At 39.5% G+C, this 27,753-nt stretch overlaps 1 protein-coding gene across 2 annotated transcripts in view; it reads left to right on the top strand.

Annotated features, from left to right (window-relative positions):
• RIOK1 (RIO kinase 1) overlaps positions 1 to 7,556 on the top strand; it is a 38,868-nt gene extending 31,312 nt beyond the window's left edge. For both annotated transcript variants that reach the window (XM_027862876.1, XM_027862968.1), the window contains exons 12-18: positions 68 to 171; positions 430 to 536; positions 1,092 to 1,157; positions 1,797 to 1,916; positions 3,659 to 3,712; positions 6,238 to 6,384; positions 7,189 to 7,556. In XM_027862876.1, the coding sequence (XP_027718677.1) occupies positions 68 to 171; positions 430 to 536; positions 1,092 to 1,157; positions 1,797 to 1,916; positions 3,659 to 3,712; positions 6,238 to 6,384; positions 7,189 to 7,299 (709 nt within the window). In that variant the 3' untranslated portion in view covers positions 7,300 to 7,556. The remainder of the gene's footprint in view (positions 1 to 67; positions 172 to 429; positions 537 to 1,091; positions 1,158 to 1,796; positions 1,917 to 3,658; positions 3,713 to 6,237; positions 6,385 to 7,188) is intronic.
• The last annotated feature ends 20,197 nt before the right edge of the window (positions 7,557 to 27,753 follow it).

Genomic DNA, 27,753 nt, shown 5'->3' with positions numbered 1-27,753 from the left:
TATCAAGAAGGATGTGGACAGAAAACAGCTAGAAAGGTCATGCTTATTGCTTCCTTTGATCCCTAAGGTATCGAAATGGAGATGTATACATCATTGATGTATCCCAGTCTGTGGAGCATGATCACCCACATGCCTTGGAGTTCCTGAGGAAAGACTGTGCCAATGTCAATGGTAAGTGGAAACTGGAATTTTCTATTTTCCTGGCTGTCCATTGGAAGGTTTAGTTATACCACGTGAGCCTTGGCACAAAACTTTAGCACTCTGTAGAGGAAAAAAAATGTTTTGAGTGATGATACTTAAATTTCTTTTTCTGGGAGATCATTCACATTTCTATACGTGAATTAGGAGAGTAATTTAAGCATCTTTGTTTATGTGTCTTTGTTTCTCCTGAAGATAGTCACTAATTTTTTTTTTCTTATCTTCCCAAAGATTTTTTTTTTAAACATGGTGTTGCTGTGATGACTGTACGGGAGCTCTTTGAATTTATCACAGATCCTTCTATCACAAAAGACAACCTAGATGACTACCTCTTAAAGGCAAGTTGCAGGAAGTGTCTGTAAGTTTTAAAAAAAAAAAAAAGAATTTGCCTAGTATTCACTGATTAGCCAAAAGTGGTTTGTGTATATTTAATTCCTTCCTTTAAAAAAAAACACTTCCTAAATAATCTCAAAAATGAGTAATCAAATGTAGTAAGAAATAGATGTATATAGTTGTAACTTAGAAACTGTTGAGTTATTTCCATCATCTAGACACCATTCCCAGGCATTGTCAAACCCTGTTTCATATACAGGGAAACCAAGGTACCTTGTAGCACAGCTGATGAGTGGGAGAGAGAGATCTGCTAACTGATCATTTAGGCAGATTGAGCTGGAAGTGAAGTTTCATTTGCCACTTTGTACACTGAGTTAATATTAGTAATGTTCATCATTCTGTGATGGAGAGATGTCCATTACCACTAGAGGTCACTGAAGGCCAAAGTATTTTACCTGTTTGGTCCCTGGTTCAGAGGAAAAAAGAATGAAGAGAGAAATGATACTGAAATTAGTAAGTTGGAGTACAAAGGAAAGTAAATTTTCCTTATATTTTGAAAGGCCATGGAAATAGCAGCCCAAAGGACGGAGGAACAAAGATCCAATCAAGATCATGTGGATGAAGAAGTAAGCTTTTTTATTTATCATCTTGTCTTTACCCTAGAAAATACTTAGATTTGAAATAATTTTCATTATTTAGGATATATAAGTTTAGTAGATAAAAATTTATGCTTGGAATTTTGGCATCACTTGGAACATTAAAACTCTAGAAGTAATGTTTCTTTTGCTTTTAAAGTATTGTATAAACTTAAACAGTCCATTTTTAATGTGTTGTGCTATATAATTGGTTATGCTATTCCCAGCAGCAACATAAAGCCATAATCAAGCTTTGCAGGGGACAAATAATAACTAGGATGTTAGGTGTGTGTGATTCGGGGGTGGGGGTGGCAGCAGGAAATGTTTCCAGTTAAAAATGTGAATTTAGAAGAACTTGTTTTTATTTCCATTTGAATAATGGATGTTAGAATGTGTGCAACTTGAGAATAATTACATAACCCTACTTTTTTTTTTTTAAGTAAGCTTTTAACATCATGGAAGTGTGGTAAGGACACTCCCAGTTGCCTAAAAAGAGAATGACATATACTTATGTCAGACTGAGACACTGACATAGTATAGTTTAATGAACAAGGGTTCTAGGTTTTATAGTTAAGATCACTCTGTGCTGGATAACATTCATGGTTTTGTTTTCTCTTTTATTGTGGCCAGGTATTTAAACGAGCTTATATTCCCAGAACCTTGAATGAAGTTAAAAATTATGAGAGGGATGTGGATCTAATGATGAAGATGAAGGAGGAAGACATGGCCTTGAATGTGCAGCAGGATAATGTAAGTAGGCAGGATGGGAGCTCACAGGACAGGGACTTAGAACTCCAGGACTGTAATTGATATTGGGATCAAGTTTAACATTTATGTTGTAGACTTTCTATGACAGTAAGACATGTACAAGATGCTTTAGCAGGCATGGAGGAAGTAGGCTGACCTCTTTGGAGTCTTTAACAATGAAACTTTCCTCTTTAACGCTCTTTTACTGGGTCTGGTAATGAATCCCTTTGTTCTTGTTTACCACTTTTCTTCTAATTACAAATCTCATAAGGGAAAGCACTACATTGTCTTCTTATTGCATTGTGGGCCTTCCCCCTCCAGTACTTAGGACACAATAGTGATCAATAAATGTTTGTATGATGAAAGAAAAAAGGCCCATTGATTTTAATTTAAGGTGAATTTGCACCAGGGAAAGGTTAAACCACAACTTAGCATTTAATTATATGTTGTTATATACCCTGCTCATCACATTTTCCATGCATGTTAGTCTTGTATACTCATCTACTGTAAGGGGCAGAGATTATTATGGAAGAACAGGACTCCAGTTCACTCAGACCACCCTCTCCCTGAATTATGAATCCCTTCCACAACATCCCTGACAAATGGTCATCAAACTTCTTTTTGAACTTATGCCCTCGGCAGAATATTTGAATAACTCTGATTAAGAAATTTTTCCTTATGTTGAGCCAGAAGCTGCTTTCCCTGTCGCTTCCACCAGTTGGTCTAGTTTTGCCTTCCAGGGATTAATGGATCTAATTCCCATCACTGTGTTTGAAGACTGTTATTTCTCCCTTAAGTCTTCTTTGATTTTTCCAGTTCTTATGGTAGAATTTTTAATCCCTTTGCTATTTGGATTTCCCTTTCCTGGTTGCTTGTCTTTTTTATGAAATGTGATACCAAAACTGGGCGCGATACTTTAGATATAATCTAACCAAGAAAGAACATGGTGGTACCATGGATCACCTTCCTCAATAAGGACACTGCTGTTAATATTTTGGCTACCACTTCATTGCCAATTCATTTGAGGCGTGCAGCCTCCTAAAATCCATAGGTCTTTTTAATATGAAATGCTTTCTGGCCAATAATTTTTGAGTCCTGTGTCTAGTTGGGTTTTTTTCCTCATCTAAAGGTAGAACTTTACACTTGCCACTATTAACTTTCGTCCGAGTTTAGCTATCTATTTCAGATTGTAGAGGTTCTTTTAGATTTAGATTCTTGCATTCAGTGCATTTGCTAGTCTTCCCAGATTTGTGTTATTTGGGAATTTGAGAAGTAATTTGTCTCTGCCTACATTCAAGTCATTCTTTAACAGATACTACTTCATAGTATAACTCATGATATCTTTCATATAGGTGCTCCATAAATGCTTACTAGTTAGTTGATTTGAAAATAGTAGGGTAGGTTTATAATTGGGACAGATAAATGCATTTTCACTTCCATGGTTTAGAGCAGAGATGTCAAACTCATGGAGCAGCTGCCGTAAATGAATTAAAATGTAATTGGGAAATATTTATCAAAATAAATAAAAATACAATAGAACATCATGTTAATGTATGGTTTTCTAGGTCAGTATGTAATCTACAAGGATCCTTATGTAAGGTATAGTGGCCCCATTTCTGTTTGAGTTTGACATCATTGGTTTTAGATAATGCTTTGGAGGAGATAAATGACTGTTTTTGTGCTTCTGTTGATTTATCTTAGCTTTTTTCATTGAATTTCCGTTGCTTTTTTTTTTCTTGTGCCAGATTTTGTATCAGACTGTGACAGGATTGAAGAAAGACTTGTCAGGAGTTCAAAAGGTAAGAGTATATACTGCTTTTTATATATGTGAAAGTCCTTTGAAGTGTATAAAACACTACAGATGTATGTTATTAGAATTAGTCAATATAATAATTAGAAAACTCTACTCAGAGAAAATTTAAAAATATAAATACTTTCTAAGTCTTCAGGACTTTCAGGAAAGGCAAGCAAAATGTCTGTTTCTCTTTTCTTGTATTAAGATTCCTCCTAGAGCTAAAAGGTGGGGTTTGTATTTTCTGGTTTTGTATTTTCTCTGTCCCTGAATTGTTTTGTGAGGTATTTACTTTCTGTGCCTCTGTTTTCTTTTCTGTGAAATGGAATTAGTGGTGGCAGTTAATCTTATAGATCACTTTGTTCTTCCACTAAAGTCCTCTTTTGATGCCTTATCTTAGCAAGGAGGGATTTGGGGGATGGTTGGGAGGCAGACCTTGGGTTCTCAAAGGTGCTATAACAGCAGATGACAAACTCTGGTAACGCCTAACCAAGTTGGAAAGACTCATCTTTCATGAGAAGATTGGTCTAGGATGGTGAATTTTTATAGTCATGGCAACTTACCAAGACCATGTGTTAAAGCTTGGAGTGATTTGGGGTCTACATCAGTGAAGGGAACCCCATATTGATGAAAAAACCCTGTGTCCTTGAGGTATCGCCTTATTACCTTTTGTAGTTTCATTGCAGATTTTAAAGTCTGTTAATGTAAAAGATTGTTGAAGTCTGTAGACTCAAACTAGGATGCACTTGCTAGTGTGGACAGGTGTGAACTTGCATAGGAGGGGTGAGCTCATTGGCCACGTGTTTCTGTATTGCTTAGGGAGAGCCTCTCATCCTTTCCATGGAAGACAGAGCCCATAGCTTGGCTTTGCTCTTTAGGAGGGCTGGGATTAAGTAATTCTAATTTATGTATTTTAGCCCAGAATAAAAGCAGTCCAGTTTTCCTTTTATCTCCTTAATTAGAGACTTACTGTGAACATTGCAGGATTTCCTTCCTGGAAATCTAGCAGGGTGTTGCTGTTTTTTTCTTTTAAACTTCAGTGTGGGAAAAGGTGAATGAGAGATTCCAGGGTGCTGCATTCTGAGGCCACAAAGAGCTGACTCTCTAGGCAAGATGGGCTTTGCATTCCAAAGCATGTTAAGTTTTGTTGCTATGATGGAAGAAACCGCAAAGGTATTTTGCAGATCAGTTCTTTCATGGTCAGAAAGTGTCCTTACAATTTTTTTTCTTTTATGCATTAAAAAGCAAAAGGAAATAATAATAATGATGTAAAACTTCCTCATGTTATAAATTCAGTTTCTTTTAAAGAATGGTTTGGTTTTGACATTGCCTTCTTGGGTTGTTTTTTTTGTTTTTGGTTTTGGTTTTGGTTTTTTTCTTTTTCTTTTTGGGAAGGCAGTTGGGGTTAAATGACTTGCCCAGGGCCCAGCTAGTAAGTGTCAAGTGTCTGAGACCGGATTTGAACTCAGCTCTCCTGACTCCAAGGCTGGAGCTCTATCCATTGCGGCACCTAGCTGCCCCCACATTGCCTTCTTTTTGTCAACCCCAAATATCTATAGAATTGTTTTCGCAAGAAGTATAAATTTTCTGATTATTAATGCTTGCTCTTTGGAGAGGCCTTGACTTTTCTCAGAATTTTTTTTTTTTTAGTCAATTGGGGTTAAGTGACTTGCCCAGGGTCACACAACTAGTAAGTGTCAATTGTTTGGTCTGAGGCTGGATTTGAACTCGAGTCCTTCTGACTCCAGGGCCAGTGCTCTATCCACTGTGCCACCTAGCTGCCCCAGAATTGTATTTTTGAGGGTTGTTTCTTTATCCTTCTATATTTCTGAAGTATGGTTGCATTTGCAATCTCTACCTGAGGATAGTTACCGTCCGAGGATGTCTAAGTGACCACTGATTGTCCAAAGAAGTCTTCAGGTGGTCTGGATTAGTATACTAATGCTTACAAATATCTAGAGTTCCTGGCCATAATAAAAAATAGCAACCACCTCATTGGTTTTTCTTTAAAAAAAAAAAAATAGTATCAGTTGTACTCCATTTGGGGGGTGGAGGAGTGGGAGAGGGAGAAAACTTAAAACGCAAAATCTTATGGAAGTGAACGTGTGAAAACTAAAAATAAATTATCCAAAAAATAGTATCAGCTTTCCAGAAATTGTGTGTGTGTAATTATTTATTCGTTTTATTTTTTTCCTCTAGTGAGTAGGACAGTGGGATTGGAGAAATAGTTGAGAACCACTGCAGAGTGAAGAGAGTATCTTCTGACATTTTTTTGATGGCTTTTCTTCTTACCTTTATCAGCCCATTGTATGTGTCCTTGAGCCTGACTCTAATGGGTTCTTTCTATGCTTCTGAGCTTCATCCCAGATTTTGTTTTCAGGATGGAAGCAAAGGCAAAGAAGGCCAAATTTTCAGAGTATATTTGTAAATTTGTTTGTTTTAAATTCCATAGTTTCTTTTGAACCAGTATATCTCTGATGTAAACATGGAATAATTTGGCTTAGTATAACTTGATTTTATGGTACTATCAAGGTCCCTGCACTCCTGGAAAAGCAAAGCAAGGAGGAGGTGGATTCTGATTCAGATGATGCTAGTAGTTCTGAGGACCCTGACTCTGAAGGGCATGGAGATCAGCCCCATCCCAGGAATCATCTCACTGACCCTGAAATGGACAAAAAGGTCAGTTTGTGTCTTCTCCTTTCTACATACAGGTCTGCAGTTTGACGATTTGAGCAACTTGTTCAGGTCAAGGCCATTGAAGTCAAGGTGTAAATGAAAAAGTCCTAAACTTGGAGTGAGGAAAGCTGGATTCAAACCTTGGCCATAATACTTAGCAGCTGTGAGATCTTGGGCAAGCCCTGTCATTTCCCTGTGTTTCATTTCCCTATCTGCGAAAGGAAATGGCATTTGTCCTGCCTTGATGGACTGTGTGACGTGATTTGTCATTCGGACTTTGTGATGAGTTTGTGAAAGCAGGTTGCTTTTTTTTCCCTCTCCGATATCACGTGGCACTTTTGTTTCATTGGTCTTGGAATATCTCGCATTAGCCTTCTACTAGACTGAAACTTGAGGAGAGTGGCCTCTCTCAGCACAGAGTTCTATCAGTTATTATGGGTACTTTAATCAATGTTTGTTGAATTGAATTGAAACTCGTGACAAGTAGATTTTATCTTTGTTCCAGTTCATAAATGTGGGCTTTGCTTTAGGTGTCAGTGTTATTTACAGATTCTTCTTCTGCCAGGACCTGCCTGGGCGTTACTTAAAGAGAGCTCACAGGCACCGTAAAGTATGGCATACTCTTGTTTGAGATGCTTGACTAACTAATGATACATGTTACCAAAATGAAAAATATATTTTATTGTTTTGCAACTTTGAGTTTTTGTGAGGAAATACAACTTGGAGGGATAGTATTTGTAAGTCTTTAATAAATAAGAATTTTCATTATGAAAACAGTTTGTAACCAATTTTAAATGGCTTTTACAGGAAAGAAAGAAGATGGTGAAAGAGGCCCAGAGAGAAAAGAGAAAAAACAAAATCCCCAAGCATGTGAAAAAACGCAAAGAGAAGATAGCCAAAATGAAGAAAGGCAGATAGAAGCTGGGCTTTGTTATCTGAAGCCACGGACCTGGTCTGCTTCTTGCCAAATTCTGATGTCTGCCTGTAGGATGGAGTTGGAAGATAAAATGTTAATTTTATAACATTGAACCAAGTAGGAATGATGGCAGTTTCTTTGAAGACTCATTATTATGAGGTTTTTGTATAATTATGGAAAAAGTTTTTAGCTCCATTGTCTAGGCCTGGCTTATGGCTTTTGGAGTTGATAAAAGCATTATTTAAGCTGGTATTTTAATAAACTGTATTTTAAAAAATTTTATGTTTTTTCTTTAAAAATCAGGCTTTAGAAGGTCAATTAGGATTTTTAAAAAGTAGTAAACTAAGGGTTAGCATCAGAGGACTAGCCTCAGAGTTCAGAAGATCTGGGTTCAAGTGCTGAATATGACACATTACCTGTCTGTGAGACCCTGGACAAGTCACTTAACCTTTTATTTCATCTGGCAACTCCTGGAGACTATAGTTGTAGAACATTTGCCAATCTGCGTTGGGGAAGGGAATTCCCTCATGAGGAATTTCTTGCAACAATGATATAAAATCAGACCTCTAAAACAGTACTCATTAACACTCTTTTTCAAAATAGGACCATGCTAGCTAGTTCATTGGGATATTTTTTAGACTTCCAAGAAGAATGGGTTATTGAGTCTTTATAATCTGGATTTTCTTACTTTCCTTTGCCCAGTTTTTGATGAGGAAGTTGGGTTTCTTGATGACTGTTTCAGGGAGAAGAGATTATGGAGACTGGAGGCATGCCTTTCCTGTTGTGTCCAGCATATTATACACCGGGAAAAGTACTTCGTTATGCCAGAAATTTAAGCACTTTAGGAAGTAGTATTAAATCAACTATTAATGGTTTTATAGAGTTCAAAAAATGCTTGAATTGGTACACTAACAAAAGTTAGTGTGTTTTATGCTGTGCTTCAGAGGGTTTGTTTTGCTCCATTTCCGAGCTAATTATTGGGCTTGTGGATTATCTGGGTTCATTTCTGCTCCTCTAATGTTAGATACTTTTGCACTCAGTTTGACTGAGGCAACACACGTTCATTGATTAAGGCTAGATAAGATACGAGACGAGGAATGGCTTCTTTTACCTAGTTAAAAAAAAATCTATCTGGGAGGGAAGGACCCTCAGGGTTTCTGACCAAAACAGAACCAATTGCTATTTACACTTGGCCATCAGGGCCCAAACTATGACCAAGTGAGGTTTGGTCTGGGAACTGTTGTTGGCCAAGGAGAGCCAAAGTGATTTGAGTTTAAAGCATGGTCCTTGAGAAAGAAATCTAACCCATAAATCCCAAGATATCTTGTGAGTTTTCAGCGATCAAAGCGTACGTTCCTTTGGGCAGAGCAATTGCAGGTAAGGGTTTGATACTCTCTGTGGGCAGAGGGAGAGAAGGAAGGAAGGAGCCAGCCACATTGCCCAACTGGAACTGGCTAGTTAAGTCCCTAATCAGGCAGCTCCTACCGCTTATGGGTTGTTGTTTGTCCTTCATTCTCAAAGAAGACTATGGCAATAGGAAGGTGATGCCGTACCTTGCAAATGAATTGGATTTAAGTGATTTAAGTTGTGCAGAGTCACAAATCTCACTTTCCCATCTAGAGCTGTCTGGGCCCAGTGGCAGGATATGGATCAGGACAACTGGAGATGGCCCTGGTTGCAGTGGGAGACCTTGGCCTTTTTAAGTTACTGTTTTTCCCAGGTCAGTAAAAGAGGCTATTCTTTGTCTAGGTCCTCATCTAGCCTTAATCACTGAATGGACGTTGCCTCAGGTGAATGGAGACCTTCAAGAACCGAGGACAAACAACAATGACCTTTGCACTCAGATTTGTTGACTGATTCTCCTTCCTGCCTCTTGGACAGTACTGTTCCATTTAAAACTATTATCAAATTTTAGACTTTAGTATTAAAATCAATCAACAAGCATTTATTAAATACCTACTACATGCCACAGACAAAAGGGAAATTGTATCTGTGTGTGAGATGCACACAGACACAAAAGATACAAGGTAATTTGAATGGAAGGGCCCGGCCTGCAAGAGTGGGATGAGCTAAGCCTTGAAGGAAACTAGAAATTTTGAAAGATTGAAGTGACGAGGAAGTGTTCCAGGTACTCATTCAGTAAACATTTATTAAGCTCCTGCTGTCTGCCAAGGCCCTGTGCTAAGGAAACAAAAAATCAGACAATCCCTGCCCTCACAGAGCTTACAGTCTAATGGAAGAGGCATGCTAACAGTTATATGCAAAGTAATCTATGTGCAGGATAAATAGGGAAGGCACTGGAATTATGAGGGGTTAGGAGATGCTTCCTGTAGCAGGTGAAATTTTGGTTGGGACTTGAAGTCAGGAAGGTCAGTAGTCAGAGTGGAAGAGGGAATTGTATTTCAGAAATGGTAATAGCCAGAGAAAAATAGCTGTACCCAAGAAATAGTCTTGTTAGGGAATAGTTAGGAAGCCAATATCACTGGATGGAAGAGTATGTGTTGGGGAGTAAGGCGTAAGAAGACTAGAAAGATTGGAAGGGGCTAGGCATGGAGATACCAAGTTTTGTATATGAGAAACACTGAAGAATGCAGTCTGGCTAGACTAGTGTATGTGAAATAATGTGGAGTAATGTATAATAAGACTGGAAAAGTAGATTGGGCTCAGGTTGTGAAGGGTTTTAAATGTCAAATAGAATTTTATGTTTGATTCTTCAAGTAATTGGGAGCTACTGGAGTATGAGTAGGGGAATGACATAGATGCGCACTTTAGGAAAAATCACTTTAGCAGCTGGGTGGAATTGGTTGGATGTGATTGGCTTGAGGCAGGAAAACCATTTGCCTACCAACTGCCATCTGTGGGGCAGGCAAACCATCCACCTAAAGCAGCAAGGTGCCCTGAGGGAGACATGTAACATATGCCAGGCAAGTAGCATTCTCCCCACTGCCCAATTTTTTTTTTTGTTACAAATAGTTAATTTTCCCTTTTCTTTGATTTCTTTGGGATACAGACCTAGTAGTGGAATTGTTGGGTTAAAAGATATGCACAGTTTTATAGCACTTTTGGTGTAATTCCAAATTGTTCTCCAAAATGGTTGGACTAGTTCACAACTCCACCAAAGGTGCATTGGTGTCACAATTTTTCCACGTTGCCCCCATCATTTGTTATTTCCCTTTTTGGTCATGTTAGCCAATCTGATAGGTGTGTTGGTATCTCAGAGTTGTTTTAATTTGCGTTTCTCTAATTGGTGTGAAGGGCAGCTAGGTAGCACAATGAACAAAGTGCTGGGCCTAGAGTCAGGAAGACTCATCTTCAGACACTAGCTGTGTGACCCTGGGCAAGTCACTTTACTGTTTGCCTCAATTTCCTTATCTGTAAAATGAGCTGGAGAAGGAAATGGTAAACCACTCCAATAGATTTGCCAAAGCAAACCCCAAATGGAGCCGTGAAGAGTTGGTCATAATTGGAAAAACAACAACAACAAAATCATAGGTGATTTAGAGCATTTTTTTCACGTGACTATTGATAGATTTGATTTCTTCTTCTGAAAACTCCCTGTTTATATCCTTTGACCATTTGTCAATTGGGGAAAGGCTCTTATTTTCATAAATTTGGGTCAGTTCCCTATATATTTGAGAAATGAAGCCTTTATCAGAAAAACTTGCCGTAACTTTTTTTCAGTTTCTTGTTTTCCTTCTAATTTTGGCTGAATTAGTCTTGTTCATGCAAAAGCTTTATAATTTTATGTAATCAAAATTACCATTTTGCTTCTTGTAATTCTATCTCTTGTCTCATCATAAACTCTTCCCTTATCCGTAGATCTGATGTGCATTGTTCGATGCTTCCCCTAATTTATTTATCATATCACCCTTTATGTCTAAATCATTTATCCATTTTGACCTTATTGTGGTATGGGTCTATGCCTAGTTTCTGCCAAACTGCTTCCCAGTTTACACAGCAGTTTTTGTCAAATGTTGAGTTCTCAGCCCAATCTTTAGGTTTATCAAACAGTAGATTATTATGGTCATTTACTACTATATATTGTGCACCTAATCTATTCCATTGATCCACTACTCTGTCGTTTAGCCAGTACCGGATTGTTTTGATGATTACCACTTTGTAATATAGTTTGAATCAGGAACTGCTAGACTGCCTTCCTTAACATCTATCTGGTCCTGGGGATTTTTTCTTAGGGAGTTCATTGATGGCTTCTTCAGTTTCTTAGTTTCTAAGATAGGGTTATTTAAGTATTCTATTTCCCCTTCTGTTAATCTGGGCAGTTTATATTTTTGTAAATATTCATCCATTTCACTCAGTATTAGTTTTACTGGCATGTAATTGGGCAAAATAACTGTTAATAATTGCTTTAATTCCATCTTCATTGGTGGTGTATTTGCCCTTTTCATTTTTGATACTAATTTGGTTTTCTTCTTTTTTTGCTAATCATATTAACCCATGTTTTTTCTATTATATTGATTTTTTTTCTTAAAACCAGCTCCTGGTTTTATTTATTAGTTTGGTGGCTTGTTTACTTTCAATTTTATTAATCCCCTTTGATTTTCAGAATTTCCATTTTGGTATTTGATAGGGGATTTAATATTTGTGCTTTTCCTAGTTTTTTTAGTTGCATGCCCAATTTGTTGATTGGCTCTTTTTCTCTTTTATTGATGTAAGTGTTTAGAGGGAAAAATTTTCTCCTAAATGCTGCTTTGGCTGCATCTCGAAAATTGTGGGATGTTGTCTCATTGTTGATATTCTCCTTAATGAAACTGTTTCTATAATTTTTTCTTTGACCCACTCATTCTTTAAGATTAGATTATTTAGTTTCCAGTTAACTTTTAAGCTGTGCTTCCATGACTTTATTAAATGATTACATGTAATTTTTTTTTATTGCATTAAGGTTTGAAAATGATACATACATTTAATATTTGTGCTTTTCTGCATTTGCTTGTGGGAGTTTTATGTCCTAATACATGGTTAATTTTTGTGAAGGTGCTATGTACAGTTGAGAAAAAGGTAGCTGATACTCTTTTCTGTTCCCATTCAATTTTCTCCAGAGGTCTATCATCTCTAACTTTCTAAGAGTCTATTCATCTCCTTCACTTCTTCTTATTTTTATGGTTAGATTTATCTACCTTTGAGAGGGATAGTTGAGGTCTTCCACTACACAGTTTTACTGTTTATTTCCTCCTGAAATTTATTTAACTTTTCCTTTAAGAATTTGGATGCTCTGCCATTTGGTACATATGTGCATAATAATGATATTACTTCACTGTCTATGATTCCTTTTAGCAAGATGTAGTTTCCCTGCTTATCTCTTTTAATTAGAACTATTTTTGCTTTTGCACTGTCTGAGATCGTGATTGTTACCCCTACCTTTTTTTTAACTTCAGCTGAGGCATAATAGATTTTGTTCCAACCCCTTATTTTAACTCTGTGTGTGTGTGTGTTTCAAGTGTGTTTCTTGTAAACAACATATTATTGGATTCTGGTTTCTAATCCATTTTGCTCCCCAACTTCTGTTTTATGAGTGAGCTCATTCCATTCCCATCACAGTTATGATTACTAATTGTGTATTTTCCTCCATCCTATTTTCTTCTGTTTATCCTTCTTTATCCTGTCCCTCCTCTAAAGTTTGTTTGGCTTCTGACCACCATCTTTTTTTTCTTATCTGCCCTCCCTTCCATCATCATCTCCTCCTCCCTTCTTTCCTGTGGGGTAAGATAGATTTCTATTACCATTTGGGTATATATATATTTTCTGTTTTTGAATCAATTAATATGTGAATGAAGTTCAAGCATTGCCTGTGCCTCAACCCCTCCTCTATTTCTCCCTCCACTGTAAATGCTTTTCTTTTGTGTGCGTCTTTTATATGAGAAATTTCCCAATTCTTCTCCCTTCCCCCCTTTCCCCCTTTGCCTCGGCACCCCCCTTTCTTGCCTACCCATTTTTTTACATCATCCTAACATAATTGACTCACTCCTGTGCCCTCTTTCTATGTAGAATCCTTCTAGCTGTCCTAATAATAATGAAGTTCTTAGAAGATATGTATATCATCTTTCCATATAGAAAGGTAAAGAGTTCAGTCTTATTGAGTCCCTTAAGGTTTCTCTTTTTATGCTTCTCTTGAGTCTTGTATTTGAAAGTAAAATTTTCTATTCAGCTCTGGTCTTTTCATCAGGAATGCTTGAAAGTCCTCTATTTCATTGAATATCCATTTTTCCCCCTGAAGGATTATACTTAGTTTTGCTGGGTAGGTTGTTCTTGGTTGTAATCCTAGCTCTTTTGCCCACCAGAATATCATATTCCAAGCTCTCCCATTCTTTAATGTAGAAATACTAAATCTTGTATTGTCCTGACTGTGACTCCATGATATTTGAATTGTCTCTTTTGGCTGCTTGCAATATTTTCTCCTTGACCTAGGAGCTCTAGAATTTGGCTATAATATTCTTGGGATTTTTGTTTTGGGATCTCTTTCAGGAGGTGATTGGTGAATTTTTTCAATTTCTATTTTACCCTCTGGTTCTATATCAGGGTAGTTTTCCTTGATAATTTCTTGAAAGATGCTGTCCAGTGTTGAGAGAAGTAAGCAAAATCAGGAGAACATTGTACACAGTAACATTTTGCAGTGATCAGCTTTGGTAGACTTAGCTCTTCTCAGCAATACAATGATTCAAGACAATTCCAAAAGACACATGATGGGAAATGCTATCCACATCCAGAGAAAGAACTATGGAGTATGCAGATCAAAGCATACTATTTTCTCTTTTTTTCTTTCTTGTGTTTTTTCCTTTTGTTCTGGTTCTTCTTTCACAACATGACTAACATGGAAATATATTTAATATGATTGCACATGTGTGTATACACACACACACACACACACACACACATATACATATAGCCTATATCAGATTCTTACCTTTTAGGGAGGGGGAAGACAAGGAAGGGAGGGTGAAAAAAATTGGGATTCAAAATCTTATAAAAATGAATGTTGAAAATTATCTTTACATATAATTGGAAAAAATAAAATACTGTTATGTGGGGAAAAAAAAGAAGAAAAATGTCCATGCTTTTTTTTTTGATCATGGCTTTCAGCTAGTCCAAATAATTCTTAAATTACCTCTCCTTTATTTGTTTTCCAGGTCAGTTGTTTTTCTAATGAGATATTTCACATGTTCTTCTATTTTTTTTCATTCTTTTGATTTTGCTTTTTTGTTTCTTGATATCTCATGGAGTCATTAGATTCCAGTTGTCCATTTTTAAGGACTTACTTTCTTCAGTAAGCTTTTCCTTTTCCATTTGGCCAATTCTACTTTTTAAGGAATTCTTTTCTTCAGTTAATTTTTGTACCTCTTTTTCCATCTGTCCAATTCTGCTTTTTAAGGAGTTCTCCAGCGGATTTTTGTGCCTCTTTTACCATTTGGCCTATTCTGCTTTTAAGGTTTTATTTTCTTCAGTATTTTTTGTGCCCCCTTTACCAAACTGTTGACTCTTTTTTCATGATTTTCTTGTGTGATTATCATTTCTCTTCCCAGTTTTTCCTCTACCTCTCTTGTTTTTTAAAATCCCTTTTGAGCTCTTTCATGGCTTGAGATCAATTAATATTTTTCTTTGAGGCTTTAAATGTAGAAGTTTTGACTTTGTTGTCTTCTTCTGAATTTGTGTTTTGATCTTCCCTGTCACCATAGTAACTTTCTATAGTCAGGATATTTCTTACTGTTTGTTCATTTTCCCAGCCTATTTCTGGACTTTTAACTAACGTGAAGTTTTGCTTCTGGAGTGGAGAGGGCACTGTCTCAAGCTTCAGGTTTTTTGTGCATCTGTTTTCAGAGATAAATCTGGATACCTGTAAGTTTTTGGTTCTTCCAAGGTAGTATGGTTTAAGGAGAGATGTGTTTACTATTCTCCTGGCCTGTGCTCTGGTCTGTGAGTTGAACACAAGCACTCTTTTCTACCCTGGAACCATGACTAGGGTCCCAGCTCCCCTGTGTTCACAAGCTCTGGTGTGCTAGTGCTCCTCCTTGGCCTGGGACTACAGGCCAAGGGCTACAACCCAGGTTCAAGTATGGGCAATGCAACAGAGTCATGCCTCCAGTGCCAGCAAAGGGATTCCTGTAATCTTCTTCTGACCAGTTATCTGACCCCTTGCCATCTTTGGCCTGAGAGCTTAAGGTGTTATTTTCTCCAACTTTTTTGTTCCTCTTTTAACAAACTGTTAATTGTCTTTTCATAGTTTTCTTCCTTTGCTGGTATTTCTTGATCTAATTTTTCCTCTACCGCTTTGATTTTGAAAAGCATTTTTTAGCTCTTCTAGCAATTCTTGTTGGGCTTGTGTCAGATTCACATTTTTCTTTGAGACTTTGCTTTTAGACTTTTTGTTTTTGTTTTTGGGTTGTTGTTTTTGTTGTTTTTTGTTGTTTTTTATTTTGGCTAGGCAATGGGGTTAAGTGACTTGCCCAGGGTCACACAGCTAGTAAAGTGTTATGTGTCTGAGGCTGGATTTGAACTCAGGTCCTCCTGACTCCAGGGCCAGTGCTCTATCCACTGTGCCACCTGGCTGCCCCTTTGTTTTTTTTTTTTTTAAACTTCATTGTCTTCTGAGTTTGTGTCTTGATCTTCCCTATATCATAGTAGCTTTTTATGATCAATTTCTTTTCTTTTTTGTTTGTTTGCTCATTTTTCTAGCCTATTTCTTGATTTGGAACTCTGTGTTAATGTTGGTCTCTGTTCCCAGCATGGAGGGTTGGGGGGCACCCTATCATGTGTTAGACTTTTTTGCACTACAGTTTTTAGAGCTAGTTTTGGGGGTTCAGGAGTTTTCTATGCTGCCAAGGTGGATCTAGGGAGAGGTATGGTCACTGTTCTTTTGTCTTCTATCTGGTCCTTAAGGGTCCCTGATCCCTTGGGCTTGCAATCAATACTGATCCTCACGGCCCTTCCTTCCTTGGGATTGGAAACAACACTTCTTCTGGATCCCTGATCCCTTGGGGCTGGAAGTGATACTGCTCCTCAAGGCTTTCACTCTCTCTTGACCAAAAGGGCTTGTCTCCACCCTTGAACTATGATCCAGAAGTGGGTATAGGCAGTGGAGCTGCCAGTCAGCATCTGGTCATGCATCCAGGATTAGAACAGGAATTGCCTTGTAATTTCTTTCTGATTAGTTGCCAGATCCCCTTATTATCTCTGACTTGAGAGCTCCCAAAGCTGCTGCTTCTGTCACCACCCCCTAGCCCCACCACTAGTGTTTCATTCATGTGGGCTCCAGGCCAGCCTCCATCCCCATGTCACAGGTCTCTTTTCGACCTCCTAAGTTGTCTTGGGCTGGAAGAATGTCTCAGTCTGATCTTTTCTTGGCTCTGCCACTCCAGAATTTGATTTGAGGCATTATTTCAAAGTTGTTTGGAAGGCAATGTTGGGACAGCTCAGCTAAGTACTTTCTCTACTCTGCCATCTTGATTCCACCCCTGGAATTTTACCAATTGCTTTTTGAAAAATCAAAGTATATCATGAATTCCACACTTTAATTTCAAAACTATTCTGCTTGTCTGTGCTTCCTTTTGTACACTTCTGTGCCTGTAGAAAAAATGTTTTGATGTCCCTCTTTTTGAATCACTATTGCTACCCCGCCACCCTATCCAGAAGTATGTCATTGTCTCTGTCAGGAGAGAATCATAGGTGCTCTGGAGACATAGCTGGTTATTAAAGTGAGAGTTTGTACATCTTTAAAAGTTGTTTTTCTTTATGATGTCCTTGCATAAATTATTATTTCTGCTTACTTCACTCTGCATCATTCATACTGTATAGGATTCTCTGAAATCATCTCTTGCATTTCTCAATGATGCAATAATATTCAATTACATACCACAATTTAAGTTATTTCCCAATTGATGGGCCCCCCTTTAAGTTCTGTACCCTCTAACACTTCCCACTCTCCCCTTCTTTTCTTCCCTATTACCTCCACCTTACCTTTCCAAATTTAGGTCCCACCAACCCACATGTACCCTACCTTCTGGTTAGACAAATATTCACTTTTCTAGCCCCTTGCCCTTTTATCCAGTATGTAGTGAGGGTTATGAGAGTTGCTCAGGGTGAAAAAATTCTAACTGTCTGAAAAGCATGGAGCAGCCTGTTAGAAAGAGCTATGGAACTAGCTTAATCAGACAACAGTAAGACTGATTGTGCTGCATAGCTCTACAAAATTGTTTTGCTTAAAGAATGGGAAAAACGAGCTTTGACAGGCCTGTAGTTGCATAACCAGGCTTCTAGCATCCATTCTGAATTTTAAAACCATGCCTATGGCATTTTTAAACTCAGAAAGTCTTCTTGAATTCAGTCATGTCAGAGAGACAAGCAAGAAAATAGAGGAATGCAAAGTGCTTTAAGGTGGTCAGGACCCCTAATGTGAGGGTCACCAAGTGCCTTCCTGTGTTATACTGTTATTGTTGTTGAGTCATTTTTCAGCCATGTCCTACTCTTCCTGACCCCATTTGGGGTTTTCTTGGCAAAGATACTGGAATGGTTTGCCATTTCCTTCTCTAGCTCATTTTACAGATGAGAAAACTGAGGCAAACAGGGTGAACTGACTTGTCCAGGGTCACACAGCTAGTAAGTGTCTGAGGTCAGATTTGAACTTGGGAAAATGAGTCTTCTTGACTTCAGGCCCAGCACTCTTATCCACTGCAATGCCCAGCTGCCCATTCCATCTGCTAACTGAACATTTTTACTGGCTCAAAAATGTGAAGTTCAGAATGTTAAGTAATGAAATACTAGGGAAAGTTCTTATAAAATGGGAGTAACTAACCAGAGAACAGTTTCCACCAATATGAGGTGTAGAAAGGACAGCAAGGTCTACTCTGGCAGTTTCAGTCCTAGTAAGAATAGGCATGGCAGGGGCAGCTAGGTGGCGCAGTGGATAGAGCACCAGCCCTGGAATCAGGAGACCTGATTTCAAGTCTAGCCTCAGATACGTGACACTTACTAGCTGTGGGACTCTGGGCAAGTCACTTAACCCCATTGCCTTGCCAAAAAAAAAAAAAAAAGAATAGGCATGGCACCAGCAGTGTCGCCACATGCCTGGAACTCTCCCTCATCTCCCCTTTCTGTCTTCCTTGGCTTCAGGGTTCAGGGGGGACTAGCACCGCTGGTGTGAGGACTTACTGAGCTCTTTTCAAGGCTGCTCATCCACCTTTGGTGTCCACCTTCACCTAACTCTCACCTGTGGCTCCAAAAAGCTGTAGCAGGTACAGTAGCTACACCCTGGTAAAACCTTCTCTGCAGACAGGCTAACCCAGATGGAAGGTAAGTGACAGGCCTCAAACCTGTTGGCGAATTAGGGAGGTGTCTAAGCATGTGAAGACTCCCCCATGGAATGAACAGATGAGAACAATCTGTTCCAATGGCCATGAGGGCATCTGAAGCAGACGCTGTGGCATGCTTAGACCTTGGGCAGACATCAAAGTAAACTGAATCTGGGGCCATGGCCAGTGGTCTTGACTTTTGACTTGCCACTGGACTTTGATGACTCAGGAAGAGAGATTGAGGCTGACAACTGTGCAATTCTGCCTCACTTAAATCCAATTCATGCACAAGTCAAGACATTGCCCCATGATGTCACTGGTCCTCTTTGAAATGAAGGATGAACAACAAAGTCCCACTTTGTGTAAGAAACCTTTCCCAGGCCTTCATCTTAGTGGTCTCTCCTCTGAGACTGCCAAATTGATGTTTTTTGTATCTAGTTGTTTGCGAGTTGTCTCCTCCATTAGAATGTAAATTCTTTGAGAGTAGACACATGTATTTACTTATTCTTTCCTTCATTCATTTATTCATTTATTGTCTTTGTATCCTCAGCTCAGATCTAAGATACTGGCTTCATTAGCCACAGTGCTCTTTCCAAATGACCAGACCATTTTAAAACAAATATGGCAAATAGAGACAAACACATAATGGGAAAAAATTAAATGGTCTTAAAATATGAGAAAGACAGTTCACATGTGCTCTGCAGCTACCACAGGCCTCCTGTGCTGGACCACAGTACTTAACAAAAGGGAATACTGAATCATGAATCACACATCCAAAGCCAAGCATCACTGGAAGATGAAAATACCAGAGGACTTTTGAGTCAGCAGCATGTGTTCACAAACATCAGTATTTTCTAAAACCTGATACTTTGGATTATAGCTCATCCATGCCTGTTGGTGCTGTGGGAGTCCTCCACAATGTGCTGGGGGAGTGGACTGTTCTTTGGATCTCTTGGCATTGCATGGATACCAATGGAGCCTACAATCTATCCATCAGCTCTTCACTTTTGCTATGCAACTAGCCTCTCTTTTCCTGATCCTAACTTTCTTTGATGACATCCTTTACACCATTTCTCCTATGAAACTCCTGAGTGTGTGGAATAAGCATAGGTTGAGATAGTGACAATTTCCAGACAGCATCCAGAATATAAACTGTTCTAAGAAGCTGGTAGGATTTTTTTCCCATAATGCAGACCTGTCCTGACAGTGTCTCTAGTGCTGGTGATGAGTTTATCTTTGCAGTTTTTTTGATTTGATGTTACCCAATACCCACTCCAGCACCAATGGGGAATATTTAAATATCCCTTAGATGTTCATTTAACATTTGTAAACAACTGAAAGATGGGTAACCAGACACTAATCTGGAAGTCACTAGCACTGAGCAATGACACAGATTGCTGTGGATTCTCTCAAGCAGTCGAGATGTTGTTTTCCTTATTTTACACTGCTCCACGGGTAGTTTGAATACCAGGGAAGCTGTTGATAGAATGATTTAAAATAAACTTCTCCAGCTCTGAGTGATCTTCTTGACATCAACTTTCCTAGGGGGAATATTTTTACCTTCACTAGTGAATTTGAAGCAGTAATTAATTTTTTAAAAAATTAAAAAAATTTTAAAAAACAACTAATTTATTTTTAGTTTTCAACAATACCTCCATAAGATTTTGAGTTCTAAATTTTCTCCCCCCCCATCCCTACCTTACCTACCTGTAAGTATTTAAGAAGTCATAGACTCATTTAGAAAAGAGGCAGAGAAGGCATCTAAGAAAAGAACCAGTTTTTTCTCAGTGCATACTTCAATTTTGTCTTGATGAGCAATTTTCTGATCTTGTAATGATTTTTAGTCCTCTAGAGGGCAATGTTCTTTGAGGTTTCATAATCCATATATCTTGCAAGGAAGTATGAGCGGTAGTGTGTGATCTGTTACAATCAAGTTTTGAGGCTACATAGGATATATCCAGGATTGTTCTTAGAACTAGACAGGTAGGATTTTTTTTTCTTCTCTTCTGTATTGTTCTTGACTTCTGTGTGTTTGTATTCCCAGTTCATTATTCTCTCGTTTCTTTGGCAAGAATCACAGATCCAAGTTTTTCTATTCTGTTCACTATTTTTGCTGTGCAAGTTGTAAATTTTGCTCTCATGTTTCTCATTTCTATTTTAAACCATTCAGGAGCAGCATGCTGTGGTTCCATGTTCTCAAATACCACAGGGTTCTCGGTCTTGTTAAGTATTGAATCATTTTCCTTGCTTTTGTAATACTTATTCATTGATACCTCAACTCAGTTTACTAGCTTTGGAAGCCATATTTCCTTCTGCTGTTAATGTCTTCCCTGTTGATTTAGCTGCTTATGTTCAAGATCTTTGAATTTTCTTCTTCCTGAAATCTCTGGTAATTTCAGTCTCTATTTTTTCCCTCTTTTTTCCCCCTATTGCTCTGATGGTGGTTTCCCTAGAGCTTGGATCTCAAAGTGTCACAGCCTCCTGTCACATTGTTCTTTGGTTCTTTTGGCATTGCATAAATACCAGTGGAGCCTACAATCTATCCTATCACTTCTTCACTTTTGATACACGACTAGCCACTCTTCTTCTGGTTCTAACTTTCTTGGATGACATCCTTTACGCTGCTTTTCCTATGAAATTCCTAAATGTGTTGAATGAATAAGCATAGGTTGAGATGGTGACGATTTCTGGGCAGTATCCAAACTATGGCTCATGGTTCACCAGATTAGATCTCTGCTTGAAGCAACTTTTGGAGGGACAGAACTGACCCCAGCTGGATGCTGGGCTCTTTCACTCAAGCTTAGTGGAGTGCCAAACAGCATTCCTCCCATCCCCACCACACACACACACACACACACACACACACACACACACACACACACACACACACACACACGGTATCCTTGTTCAAGTGTACTGTACCGCTCCCTCTGTTCCTCAGTTCTCTGGCTCAGCACCAGCAGTTTAGGGAACTGCCGGGCTGGTGCTATGGGGGTTAATTTCTGTACTTCGGGTCTCTGAAGTTCTGGGAGGAAGGAGGGGTGGGGATGGGGTTGAGCCCTATTTCAAAGCCAGACAGATGTCCTGACTCTTTCCCTGTGCACCTTCACTCTCCTTGCATAGATCTATTGCAGCACTGGCTGGCTGTTGTGACCCCAGCAAGTTTTGGCATGGCACTGGAAAGAGGGAGGCACTACTGGGATGTTCTGCCTTTTTGTCCAGCCCTTGAGTCAGCCAGGAGCATGATGAGAGGTGGGGAATGGGTTGCAGATCGAGTTCAAGGCAGGCATCAGGTCATAGTTTGTTGTTTGTTTTTTTTCTTACCCTTTTTGGATTCTACGTGTCCTACACTGTGGTGTCAGCTGAAGTTGCCTTATCTTTGGCACATAATTTTTGGTTTGGAGGGGTTAGAGCAGTTTTGGGCATCAGAGAAAATGTCTAGTCTTCCATCCTGTTGATCATGAGTCAGAAGTCCTAGGCAGGAAGGATTGCTCGGAGCCACTCTGAACAGATGGAGTTAGTTCTGTTCCTCAGTATCACTTTCTAATCGGTCATAGCCAGTGTAATCAGAAAACTCCGACTTAAATTCATCCTGCTGTAATTTAAACCAATTGATTCTAAGGAGAAATAGTGAATGGTTCTGCATCATGGCGGATTGGAAAGAGGGCTATCAGAGGACCTGGGTTTGAATCCTCCCTCTAACACTTAATATTTGCATGACTTTGGGTAAAATCATCTAATCTCCTAAGGCCTCAGTTTCCTCATATACAGAATAAAGAGGTTAGTTTACATGGGTTCCAAGACTTCTTTAGCTCTAGAGCTCCATCACATGACCTTAAACTCCTCCAAAAGTAGAAATAAATTCATTCTTTCTCTTTGTATTTCCAATACTTAGCACAGTGGTCGGTGCTTAATAATTGTTTCTTTGATTAATCTTCCCCGTGATCATTTTTTTTAATTGGAGCTTTAGTTTCATCCATCTTTGTTCCTGACTGGAACAAGTTTAACTAGGAGTTTGCTAGGGTCTTGTTTTTGGTTTTTGGTTTTTTTTTCAAGCTTTTAGTAATTTTCATGGGTTTTATAATATCTCATTTAAGTTATGAAATTAATAATTATACTAATCTGAGACTGCTGAATATAATGGAAATGAACTTGAAATTCCTTCTACTTGTTATGTGACTTCATAGAGGGTTTTTGACCAAAACGGATGGGAAGAAGATAAATTCTATTAAAAAAACTCTGATTACACTGTGCATTCAATGATTTATAGGAGGATATGTACAAAAACTCTGCAGGCTGGGCAGGCATGGATAGTTTATCGATGTTGTACTCTGTTGGAGGGTCAAAGAGGAAATTACAAGTCCATTGGAGCATTGGAATACTCTGAGCCCACTGTCTCAGAGAATTCCTGTAAGAGAGTTCTTCCCTTCCCTTTAAAGGAGTTTATTCTTTCTCTTCCTTCCCTGATTCCTTAAAGCCCCCAAACATACATCCATCATTCTGGTGTTTCTTATACCTAAGACAGGAGACTGCAAAACAGTCAGAGGACAGAAACTTTTTGTGTCTGCCTTACTCAGTCTCTTGCAGGACACCATTTTTATTTCCAAGAACTCCACTGCAGGAGGCTATAACCAGCAAACGACACAAAATGTCTGGCCTAATTTATTTAAAGACAAAGAAAGCATAAATACATTACTGCAGTGTAAAGTTGTTTTTTTTTAAAGAATACATTTCTTAATCAAATGAGACAACTTGCACAACTCTTTGCAAATATTAAAGGACTATGTAAATGTTAGCTATTGTTAAATGGCTGGGTCTTCCACAGCATTTAGATTCCTTTTTTATTTTCAGTTTTAATTTCATTTCTAATTGACATAGTTATGCCAATGCATTCCCAATGAAGAGGAAGATATTGAGGGGGTTGTTTTCAGTCTTTTAGAAGTTGTGTTGGATATTTTTGGGAAGAACAAGTTGTCAAAGTGCAGTGTTGCCCTGGGACTGCTAAAATGTGCCTGAACTATTGTTTTAACTGCATTTTCCACTGTATTTCAGTTGCATTTATACATGTGAGCAACATATTGCTTTCTCTTAGGATCAAATGAGCAGTCACTTAAATGTGAGAAAATTGGCTAGAATTTGACAATCAAGAATCCCAGGGCCTGGTTGTCCTTATGTTCAACATTATTTGTGATTTGGGGGCCCTCTAGAAGGCATAACTGTCTCCCAAAATATATTCCCTTTCTAGGCTGTATTTCAACATGTGACAAAGATTTTTGTCTCATAGTGGGAAAACCCAAAGAACTCAGCAGCACTGAGGCTTGGAGGACTTTAAGGAAACTATATGGTTGAAACCCAAGCCAGTCCTGTTACTGAGTCAGAGATGTGGGAGGAGTGTGCCTAGTTTAAGAAACCACTACCTATTTTGCCCACCAACCTGTGAGGCCAGGCTGGGCTGGGATTGGCCCTACAATTATGTAGATCACACCCAGAAGTGTCTGGGGCCTAAGGAGATCTCTCTCATCCTTCCCAGCCTGGGTGGAAGGTGCCAAGTGACTGCTACTTTTGCCTCTGTTCATTGGGGATGATATGCCCTAGTCAACCCTTAAGAAGCTCCCTTACCATCCAGGAGGGAAGGTAGGTAGGGCTGAGGTTGTGCAACTGAGTTCCTTTTGAGGGCCTGTTAAAGATCTCTGGGTACAAAGAGCAACCAGAGGCCAGGGATTCACAGATGGGGCTGTTCAAATACCTGCACAAATAACCTCTTTAAGAACAGTCTTCCTATTCAGTGACAAACCCAGTTATCTACCTTCTTGCTATTAAACCATATATATCTTCTTTGGCCAATATGGACATGTGGTCACTGACCTGATTATTTCCCTGGAGATAACTTCCATACTTTCTCTGTGAGTTGTTTTTATTCAGTCATTCAGTCATGTCTGACTCTTTATGACCCCATGGACCATAACATGCTAATACTGTCCATAGAGTTTTCTTGGCAAAGATACTGGAGCAGTTTTGCCATTTGCTTTTCTAATGGATTCCTTGTGGATGGATTAGGGAAAGGGCAACAGGGTATGTGACCCTTCTGAATTCTGATTAGCCAGTGAAAAAGCCACCCTCACCAAAATTTCAGGAAACAGACACTGGACAATAATTAGATTTCTCTAGTGTTTGCCTAAAATGCCTTTGGCTTTCTGTGGGCCTTACCCTTGTGAATCTGAAATCACAGGATAGTTGATTTGGAACCAGAAGGGACCTTAGAGGTCATCTAGTCCAACCCTCTCATCTTACAGAGGAGAAAAATGACACCCAGATGAAGGAATTGAGTTTCCTTAGGTCAGGGATTCTTAAACATGTCATGGTCCCCTTTGGTAATCTAGAGAAACTCTTCTAGAATAATGTTCTTAAATGCATAAAATAGATAAGATTCCAAAGGAAACAAATTATATTGAAACAGTTATCAAAATGTTTTTAAAACACAAGTTCATAGACCTTAGGTTAATACCACCTGCCCTGTGTCAAAAATCTTAAATCTTAGATCTGGTCTTAGATCCAGGTTACCTGACTCCAAATACAAAATTCTGTCCTCTATACCAGATGGTCTAGGGTAGAATGCTGTCCCCTATAGGTGGTGAGGGCAAGAGGAACAGGAGTAGTGAGATAAAAAGAGGAGATTTTGTTGGGTGTGGGGGGTGGGAGGGAGACAGTCCTTCCCAGTCCAGCAGAACTTCCATGGAGGTTAGTTACCACAGGAAAACTGGCTCAGAGGAAACTGGGCCCCAGGGAAGAAGGGGAGCCAGCCCTTCCACCACAGCAAGGGATAATAGCCAAACAACATGAACAGTCACGCAGAGGAGATGGCCCCATAAATTAAAATTCATACCTGGGATCTAGGATGGTGAAACAATAAACAAAAAAGAAAAACAAAATCCAGAGCAAGTCTCTAGATGAAGATAAGGCAGCTTGGTAATATGGAAAGAGTAATGGATTTGGAGTGTGAGCCAAGTGTTCTCTCGTGTCTGACTCTTCATGACCCATTTGGGTTTTTCTTGGCAGGGATCCTGGAGTGTTTTGCCATTTCCTTCTCCAGCTTATTTTACAAGGTGAGGAAACTGAGGCAAACAGGATGAAGTGACTTGCTCAGGGTCCCATAGCTGGTAGGTGTCTGAAGCCAGATTTGAACTCATAAAAATGAATCTTCCTCACTCCAGACCCAGCACTCTATCTACTGTACCACCTGGCTGCCCAGAATTTGAGGATCTGGGTTCAAATCCTAGCTCTTCCACTTCCACTGTGTGACTCTGAAAAAGTCATTTAATTTCTGTATGACTTAGTTTCCTCATCTCTAACATGGGGGAGTGAGAACTAGGTGTTTGATAACTGGCTTCTTCCAGTTTATTCAAAGAAGAGAGCTGAGTATTTGTTTTGGTGAGGTATTTCAGCAGCCTCTATTTTCCCAACTGAAGGGGGACTTCACTCCTAGATTTGGGGGCTGGCCATTCTCCCTCTCCTCCCCACCCTCTACATTTTGTGCCAGCTCTGAACACTAGTCAACATGAGCACAGCAGGTTCACTTTTTCTTTTGGGAGGAGCACCAGACTCGGTATGTTTAGGGAGTGCTTTGGATCCTGAAGTCTGGGTACGGGGTGGGGCTCCTGTTTCGGCTGACGAGGACGCCTGAGGCGCTGTGCGCAACTGGCTAGAGCTGAAATCATCACCCACCAGCTCCCCAGCAGCTGCATTGCAATGGAAAAACTATGTGTCTCAAAACAATAAAGCTTCATGAAGACAGAGGAGAGGTCAGGCTGACTGACTGGGCTGAGTGTGAATGGAGGTGGGAACTCAATTCAGTTGTTCCCAATGGCTTCTAGGAATGCTGATGGATCCGTGCCAGCCTATGGCTTTCTCTGCGAGAGAAGGATGTTGCAACAAGCCCTGGCTAGCTTGGGGTTGCCCACGGAGTGGGTAGGTGTTGAGATGTGATGGTCTTGAATTCGGCAGTCTTGCCACTCTCTGCTTCAGAACAACTCCATGAAGCAAGTAAACATTTTTTTCATAGATACTAAAGGTACCTTTGTTCATACTGTTGTCTCCAAACTAGCATTTACATAGCACTTGAAGGTTTGCAAAGTGCTTCACAGATATCTCACTTGAACTTCACAAGAACCCTAGGAGGTGGATACTATTATCATTCCCATTTTTCAGATGAGGAAACTGAGGTAGACAGAGGTAAAATAACTTGCACAGGATCACCCGGCTAATGTCTGAATCTGAATTTGAATTCAGGTCTTCCTGACTCCAGGTATAATACTCTAAGCACTATACTGCCCAGTTGCCTTTGGTGTATGTGCATCAGGGAAGACTAGCACCTCTGGTGTGAGGGCTCTGGAGCCCTTTTCAGGGCTGCTTTCCACCTTTGGTATGCACCCAACTGTCACATGTGGCTTCAAAAAGCTGTAGCATGCCCATCGGCCACTTCCCGGTAAACCGTGTATGAGCAAAGCAGAATTGCAGTAGCTGAAAGAAATGTGAGATGCACAAATTTAGAGACATCACCTCTTCAAATGTTCATATGGACTATTTGTTGCCTGACCTGTGGTAGAACCTTCGGCGCTCCTATTGGTCATAGTTGGATACACTGTAGCTTGACCTCAACATAGTGATGTCATTTTGGTCCTCTTGGAGACCGAAGGACAACTATCAACCCAGCTGCCCGGGATGGGAACTGGACCAGTGATTTAATTTGAGTAGGGAATTCCTGGAAAAGAAATTTCCTCTACCAATGCAGATGGTCACCTCTGCAGTTTTAGTCTTAAAGCATAACCTAGAACACTAAGAGGTTAAGTGACCTGCTTAAGGGACAAGTATTAATCAGGAGGAGGACTTCAACCCCAGTTTTCTAGGCTCTAAGACTAGATCTCTATCCACTGTACTGGGCTGTGTTAAAAGAATTGGAAGGGGAGGGAGAGGTACCCTCCCCACGGTAACCATTTATGGGCTTGTTTGCAACACAATCACACCTCATCTCTCAACATTTCTCTACTACCCAGTCTCCTAAAGAATAAGCTTCCAATGTCTCCCCACTGGAGCCAGGTGTTAGCCCTTCAGGGCAGTTATGACCTAACCCCTCTCAGAGAACCCACAGCAACACCTGGCCAG

Source organism: Vombatus ursinus, unplaced genomic scaffold (assembly GCF_900497805.2).
Source record: "Vombatus ursinus unplaced genomic scaffold, bare-nosed wombat genome assembly UNPS02000577.1, whole genome shotgun sequence".
Classification (NCBI taxonomy): Eukaryota; Metazoa; Chordata; class Mammalia; order Diprotodontia; family Vombatidae; genus Vombatus; species Vombatus ursinus.
The sequence above is the reverse complement of the archived record's forward strand: the minus strand, read 5'-3'. Positions and strand labels throughout refer to the sequence as shown.